The sequence below is a fragment of the Rhincodon typus genome, chromosome 22, assembly GCF_021869965.1.
Source record: "Rhincodon typus isolate 14 chromosome 22, sRhiTyp1.1, whole genome shotgun sequence".
Classification (NCBI taxonomy): domain Eukaryota; kingdom Metazoa; phylum Chordata; class Chondrichthyes; order Orectolobiformes; family Rhincodontidae; genus Rhincodon; species Rhincodon typus.
In genome coordinates, this window is record NC_063353.1 from 31599823 (window position 1) to 31608252 (window position 8430).

Consider the following 8430-nt stretch of genomic DNA (forward strand, 5'->3'; position numbering starts at 1 on the left):
TCCAGCTCTACACCTTGTTATCTCTTCTTGATCAAGTTGCTTTAGGGCTAAGGCGTTGATCCTGTTCCTCTTGGACCTTTGGTCCTTGTGATGTCTTGGTGTTTGGCTGACTTTACAGGTACAAAGGCTTGGATGAGGGTTATTAACAGTTGACAGGCAAAGTCAGAGCAGGATTGGAAGCGGTTACAGAAATGGAAATGATCGCTCTAGTAAAGGAGCAATGTAAAATTGGAAACTCAGCTCAAGATCAAAAAAGGATGACAAGGTTGCAAACAGTTTGGTTCAGCATCAGACAGCTCCAGGAGAGATGTAGATTTAGTAGGAAATGCAACTTTAGTTGAGTAATTTAGATGATGGCGATGGATTTCATATTTACTTTTAATCATAATAATGTAATGTGATTAAGGTGTCTGATATATAAATAACACTTCTTTTACAGTTTGGATTTGAATTAGTCACACTTGGGGATTGTCTATGTCTGAGAGGGGATTTAATGATTAAACTTGTTTGCTTTTGTTAAGTATGCTTGTTTTAAACCAGAATGAGAGATGGAATTCCTTGGGTATTCCTGGGGATTTGTATACATTGGGAGAGCTTTACAAGTGGACACAGTAAAGTTTGAAGAGAATTAGCTTGCATTCAGTTAGAAGGATCAGGAATTGATTTTTTTCGTTTGCTTAAGAGAAAATCTCACAGTTGCTTTCTTTATCCAGTTCACAGAAGTCCTACTTGCAGTTCAATGTATGAAACAGTTTCTCCTAGAGAAAAGTTAGAATAATAATTTACCTTTGTGTAAAAGTTTTAGTTTTAAAACTTCAGAACAAAAATGTTTGGCTAGAGACTTAAAATGGTTATTTAAAGCTGAGAAAGTCTATGCTCAATTGTGTGATTAATCTAAAGAAGGGACTACCGAGCTCAAAATACCAAGTATTGAAAACAAATCAGTTAGGTTAAGCCTTCTGATGTGATAGAGAAACAAACTCTTTCTGGTGTTTGAGTACTGTAATCATGTGGTATTGGTATTGGAATAGATGGGATTGCATTCTTACTGCGTTTTGAAATCTTTTAAATTGTGTCATCTATAAATAGCTTGGTTTATTCTAATTTATCTTACTTTCTTTTGTTTGATAAATTTTTGTTTTATTGTTAAAACCAAATCTGGCTGAGTTGCATGTTTGTGATTCATTGAAAGACCACATTGTTAAATGAAAAGAAAACAAAATATGATCTATCAACCTAGATTTCAGTCATGATCCAATTTGTCCAGTAATAATATCAGCAGAGATCATAAAAATGGGAAGTGAACCTCTAATCTAAATTGTTATTTAAACATGTGAAATTAAACCAGAACAGTTCATTGTGTAACTTTTCAACTCCCATTGACTTGCTAAATTCATTAGTGTCCCTGATGTTGAACCATGATCACCAGATAGGAATTTGGTCTAAGTAAAATTGATTTACTGACACACACTTATCAAGTTGTTGCGATAATTTTTTAGTGTGGAAAATGGTCACTTCTAAATGAAATTGAATGCAGGAACCATCCACAGCTATACTGGAGACAACACTGTACAATTTAAGATAGCTTACAGAGCATTCAACCACAAGCCCAGCCCAGTGTTACCTGATACTTAAAGCACCTGGAGTTTCAGTCTGGTGGATTCAAGCCACTTGAACCACAATGGGATTGTTTCTGAGTAACGACTGACGATGTTTCACTCTTCAATTAGCTTGACGTCAATCCATGTTGTAGGATATGGCCGTTTAATGGGAGACTGTACATCTTGTGGTTCTCCTTTTAAAGTAGCACTATTAAAGTTTCACTATTTGAAACAACAGAACTGAATATAGTCAAAGCAGTAAAGTGATAACAACAAATGGCCTGTTTTATTTTTATTTAAAGATGTATTGCAAAGCAGTTGCTCCAGGTGGCCATCTTGCCTCCATACACACAGAGAAAGAGAACGAGTTCATTGGACGGGTGATACATGAAAAACTGCAAACAAATCCTGAAACATGGATTGGTCTGAATCAAATCTACAAGGTAAAATTGCCTGACTTGTTACAATGGAATCATAATATTGTCTAATATATAAGGCAACTAACTGGCCAATCATGTCTGTGCTCACTCAATAAAATATTTGTCTGATTTAGTCCCACAACTCATTTTTTAAAAACTGATAACCCAACAATTATCCTTCTTCAAGTAGATGTCTGATTTTGAAAGTTCCTATAGAATCCTGATTACAGAAGGAACAATTGTGCCACACAATGGCTAGGCATTGACCATTTCCAACAAGAGAGAATCTAACTATTTCCCCTTGCCATTCAAGGACATTGCCATCACTATATTTCCCATCAACATCCTAGGGGTTGCACTGTCTAGAAATTGAACTGGAACTGGCATATAGATATTGCAACTACAGGTAGGAGCAGAGATTGCACATTCTGTAGCGAATAACCAATCTGTTGTTCCCTAAAATCTGTCCATCATCCCAAGGCACAAATTAGAAAAGTGATTGAATGCTCCCCACTAGTGCAATTCTAACAACAATCAAGAAACTTGACATCATTCAACAAAACACAATCCCCTTGATCACTGTGAAATTCTCAGGTACCAATGTTGCCATTGACATGTGGCTTTGGCATTGACAAGAACTAAATTATTTTGTAGATTTCCTAACCTGTATATAATAGAGATGATTTGAATTTGTTTTTTAAGTCCTTCATGTTTTGAAATGAGGGTGATATATTTCCTCAAATCTTATTTCTGAAGTTCACTTTTTAATTAATAAGCACAAATTCCTTAAGATAAATGTAAAGTGGGATTCAATATTTCAAAAAAAATTCATCATACACATTAACGCAGACAGTTATCCAAGGAAGAAATTAGAAGGAAGGAGAGCAATGACAAATTACAAATTATTTTAGATTAAGGATATTCACATTTTTTGTGTGAATTAGAGAGCCAGTAAGTTAATGTCCACTGGATGTTCTTTGAATTGGCTATGCAGATAAGTACCTTTTTCAGACGCTCTAATGCTGCCAAATTGCAATTGAATGAGCAGCAGTTGTAAACTGGGAATTGGTTCACTTTGCAGGCAACATACAGGATTCTTTCTAGAAAGCAGACTTTTGAGAGATATTGAGTCCAGAAGCAGGCATTAACTAAGCTAGGAGGTATTTTTGCTCTTTTCTGTTCAGGTGTTACAAGCAGACTGAAGAGAAAATTGAAATTAAAATCTGTAGAAGTAAATAAAATTCAAAGAAGCCAACAGATTTATTCACAATATTAGGGTTTCAAAGGGGCCACATTTATCAGATACATTGCTGAACCCCTTGTCCAAGCACATTGAATGTTATAGAACATAACTGAGAAGTTGTCAACTTTATTTCCACCATAAAACATTTCAATGGTTATTTTTCAAACCAATCTGGCTGGGGGCTGTTTCATGCGTTGTATGTAGCTCTTTTTCGTGGCTTGACTGGAATATTCATACAAATGGAGGGTATACTTCACCAGAGTGATAATGAATTATAAACTGTCCACTGGAAGGTACTGTAAAACACATTCTGTGATTGGTAGAACCATTTTGAGTGTGAAAAGAATCCATTTAGAACAAATCTCTAACTGAGAGAATATAGATCAGACCTTTCTCTCCATGAGACCTCTAAGCTTGCTAGCAAATAAAATTGTAGTCTCTCTTACTCTCACCATGAGTGGAAGCAACAACACTCAAAGACACTGTGATAGGAAAGGGAAAAAGAAAATTCTAACTCAAGCCATGACCTAGGTCCAACTGATCAGCTTCCAAATTGGGGATCATTGCTGTTTCCAACAAGGTGACATCATCACCAAAATAAACCAAAACTTAAAAATTACTTTTTTCTACCTCTATGGGTTGTCTTTTTGCCTTTTTGCCTATATTTTCTATCTGTGGTGTTCATTAAAAAAAAAACTGTCTCATCTGTCTTGTTTGTCATATATGTGAATGAATATGTGTTTGGATTTAAAGTTTAAATTTGTGTTTTAATAAGTATTAATCTGTTTTGGCTACACATTGAAGATACGTTTGTTATATTGATTTTTTTTTGTTTTCTTATTCATTGATCAAACATGGTATGAGTTTATTTCATCTTAGGTAGTGGTCACAATCTGGCATTACCATCCTGGAGGTTAAATTGGTCATATTTTAAACTTGTGAAGACTCATGGAATATTGGTGAATAGAATTTTTAATTGTCTCATGGGACATGGGAATTGCTGACTGGCCAGCATTTATTGCCCATCTCCAGTTGCCCTTGAGAAGGTGGTGGTGAACTGCCTTCTTGAACTGCTGCAGTCCATGGGCTGTAGATAGACCCAAAATGCTGATAGGGAGAGAATTCCAGGATTTTGACCCAGGAACACTGAAAGAACAATGATATATTTCTATATCAGGATGGGGAATGGCTTGGAAGGGAGCTTGCAGGTGGTGGTGTTCCCATGTAATGCAGCCCTTCTCCTTCAAGATGGAAGTGGTTATGGGTTTGGAAGGTGCTGTCTAAGGATCTTTGGTGAATTTCTACAGTGCATTTTGTACACACTGTTGCTTCAGAGCATTGGTAGTGGAGGGAGTGATTGTTTGTGGATATGATGCCAATCAAGCAGGTTACTTTGTCCTGGATGGTGTCAAGTTTCTTGAGTGTTGTTGGAGCTGCAATCATTCAGGCAATTGGAGAGTATTCCATCACACTCCTGACTTGTGCCTTGTCAATAGTAAACAGACTTTGGTGAGTCAGGAGGTGTGGTACCTGTTGCAGTATTTCTAGCCTGTGACCTACTCTTGTAGCTATTTTATTTATATGGTGAGTCAAGTTGAGTTTCTGGTCAATGGTAACTCTCAGAATATTGATAGTGGAAGATTCAGTGATGGTAATGCCATTGAATGTCAAGGAGTGGTGGTTAGATTGTCTCTCTTATTGCAGATAGTTATTACCTGGCATTTGTGTGTCGTGAATGTTACTTGCCATTTTTCAGCCCAAGTCTGGATATTGTCCAGGTCTTGTTGCATTTGAACATGGGCTGCTTCAGTACCTACGGAGTCGCGAATGGTGCTGAACATTGTACATTCATTAGTGAACATCCCCACTTATGACCTTATGATGGAGGGAAGGTCATTGATGAAGCAGCTGAAGATTGTTGGGCCTAGGACACAACCCTGAGGAACTCCTGCAGAGATGTCTTGGAGCTGAGGTGACTGACCTCCAACAACCATGTCCATCTGCCTATGTGTCAGGTATGACTCCAACCAGCAGAGACTCTTCTCCCTTGTTCCCATTCATTCCAGTTTTATAAGGGCTCCTTGATGTCATACTTGATCAAGTGTGGCCTTTATGTCAAGGGAAGTCACTCTCACCTCACCTCTAGAATCAGCTCTTTTGTCCATGTTTGAACCAAGGCTGTAATGAGGTCAGGAGCTGAGTGGCCCTGGTGGAACCCAAACTGGGCATCGCTGAGCAGGTTATTGCTGAGCAGGTGCTGCTTGATAGTACTGTTGATGACACCTTTACTCATGATCGAGAGTAGACTGATGGGGTGGTAATTGGCTGAGTTGGATTTGTCATGCTTTTTCCTTGTATACAGAACATAGCTGGGAAATTTTCCTCTTGGTCAGGTAAATGTCAGTGTTGGAGCTGTACGGAAACAGCTTGGCCAGGCATGTGGCAAGTTCTGGAGCAGATGTCTTAAGCAATATTGCCAGAATGTTTTCAGGGCCTAGAGATTTTGCAGTATCCAGGTCATCCAAACATGTCTTGATATTGCATGGAGTGAATCTAATTGGCTGAAGACTGGCATCTGTGATGCTGGGGATCACTGGAGGAAGATTTCCAGGGCTTTATTCCCATCAAGTTCATTATGAGAGTTTTGGGAAGATCCGGTTGGCAATAACACAATGGACAACTATTCCGTGAGTCATCACAAATGTATAATATGATTAATTTAATTTATAGGATAGTGAATGCCTGACTGTGATCACTATCCAAGATAAGAGAAACTCAGTATTTTACACAATACTGCACCTGAAGCCTAATCAGAAATTTGTGAATAGTTAACATTGATGTTCCTTATTAACCCATACTTCTTCAAGTGAATTAATTATTTCCTCAATAATAGTTACAAGTAGTTTTCCCACATCTGACATTAGACTGATTGCTCTGTAGCTACCAAATTTATCTCTCCTTTCCTTTTTAAATGATGATACAACATTTTCAAAAACTTCATTGTTCAAGTTAGATTAAGAGATTATAGTTAGGATTTCTGATATCTCCATCCTACCAGTTTCAGTTTGTGAGGGCCACATTCCCAGGGGACTCCTGTACTGCCTGCGTGCTCGTTCTGATCTACCTGGTGTCATTCACTCTCTCTCCTTGTCAACTCTGTCACTCTGTTGTTCTGAAATGTCCAAGCCACAAAATTGTCAGTTTCATGTGTGCACAGTTGGGAGATGAGCTAAACCATGCTCTGATACATTAGGCTCCAGTAACTGGGATCTCCTCCTGCATGTGTAGTTTTCCAGGAGATAATAAGTCTTCTGGTGTTCCAAGCTGCCACAGAATGTGCATTTGACAGCTGTCCATCCAATGCAGCTAAGAGTGATTGAAAAATGTTTTTATCTGGCAGGTTCTCAACTGTACAAGTAGTGCAAAAGGATGGATGCGTTCTTGCATGACCTCACACTATAGAAAGTTGCGTTTTCAGGAAATCGCTATAGAAAATTGCTATACCTATACAGCAGAGAGCGTCCACTATTCGTCAATCGCGTTACAGCCAATTCGCATTAATGAAACATGCATTATAGCAGTACTACCTGTACAGCTTACATTTGTTGTATTACCAGTTGTTCAGTACATAGGCAGTCTGTATTTTAAATTAATGATATTCTTTCTCTCCCACAGTGGGGGCATTGGATGTGGACAGATGGATCTGTGGTGGATTTCACAAGGTGGTACACAGGCAGACCACATATGAATCAGACACTTTTGAAGAGATGTGCACATTTTAACTTTGGTTAGTTGATTCACATATGACTGAAACAATATTTAATTGGAAATTAATTCCAGAGGAAGGAATAGATCAACAGATGAAAGGAAGGAGATTCTAACCGAGGTTGAATTTTAGATTTAGACAAAGATCTATGTCCTGTTCCGTTGGCAGCAGATTACAGCCACAATCTGGGTTAATCTTGTTAGTGGATGAATATAAATACTTCATATTGTGTAATTTGAAGAACAATTCACCGATAGAGAAATGTACAGCAGGAATGTAGACAGAGCAATGTACACTGGGAGAAACTCTGCAGACAGATAAACGAAAGTACACTGGGGTTAAAACTGCTGAAAGAGTTATGGACACTGACCATATAACAGTACAAGGTACATGCACATTCTGTGTCAATGCAAGTAGGGATTGTACATTTGGTTAAATACTGCAGGAAGTGAAAGGAATTTTAAGAATAGCACTACAAATATCTGCTGATTCTGGTTGAGTCTATAGAAGTTTTTAGAGGCTTGTAGAATTGGTTAAAGTTGGTGTAGTCAACAAACAAACATATAGAAGACCTTGTTTGTGTCTTCAGGGTTCAGGTCAAACCAATTGCTCCCAGTCATTATTACCATCATAACCATTCCCCAAGGACAGCAGTGTGTGAGAGGGAAGGGCAACAATGAACAGAAGCCTTTTCTCCCAGAAGGATGAGATGAGGAAGGATGCTCTCAGTAGGAAGTGTTCTCCCTGAGCATTTCTTCTACCAGTACTTCAAGCATGGGTAATGTTTACATTGTCTTCACTTTATGAGGGAGCTGCTCACAGATCTCTGCTATGTTCCATTTGGAACCATATCAACAGCCTCTGACCATCACCAGAATGGGTCTACCAACAAATATGCCAAGAACCATCAGTTTCTTTCCAGCCTTTGTTTAGCAGACTGGAGCAGAGGACATCAGTAACATCTCTATTGTGTACCATCACCAAGTGCCTCAGACAGGGGACTGAGTCCCTTTGTGTCCAGCAAAAAGCAGGTGGAGAGTGTATGTTATTCATGGTGCAGAGTGCCATCGACTAAACATGTGGTTTTGCAGGTGATGCATCTAAATGGTGAGACATACAATAACCACAAAGTTTTCCACATGCTAACCATGCATTTGTTCTGTGGTTCTCCTGGCAGCAGTCCTAATGTTTTAATTCTGTGCCAGAATGCTATTCCCTCAGTTTGAGCCTGTCATCAAACCAGAAGACGCCTGCTGAGTAACAGAAACTATCCACTTCACAATACTTCCTACCTGCGCTCTGCATCTTTACCACATGCAGCCAGTATATTGTGCTGCTACACAGACCATCCAGTAGTTATGAAGCAATGGTAACACTTCCAGTTCAATCCTACAGTGTATG

At 38.6% G+C, this 8430-nt stretch overlaps 1 protein-coding gene across 1 annotated transcript in view; it reads left to right on the top strand.

The window, feature by feature from the left end:
• The window catches only part of LOC125485735 (snaclec macrovipecetin subunit beta-like), an 8849-nt gene extending 1794 nt beyond the window's left edge, over positions 1-7055 (top strand). The window contains exons 3-4 of the mRNA XM_048609975.1: positions 1904-2044; positions 6939-7055. Of these exons, the coding sequence (XP_048465932.1) occupies positions 1904-2044; positions 6939-7055 (258 nt within the window). The remainder of the gene's footprint in view (positions 1-1903; positions 2045-6938) is intronic.
• The last annotated feature ends 1375 nt before the right edge of the window (positions 7056-8430 follow it).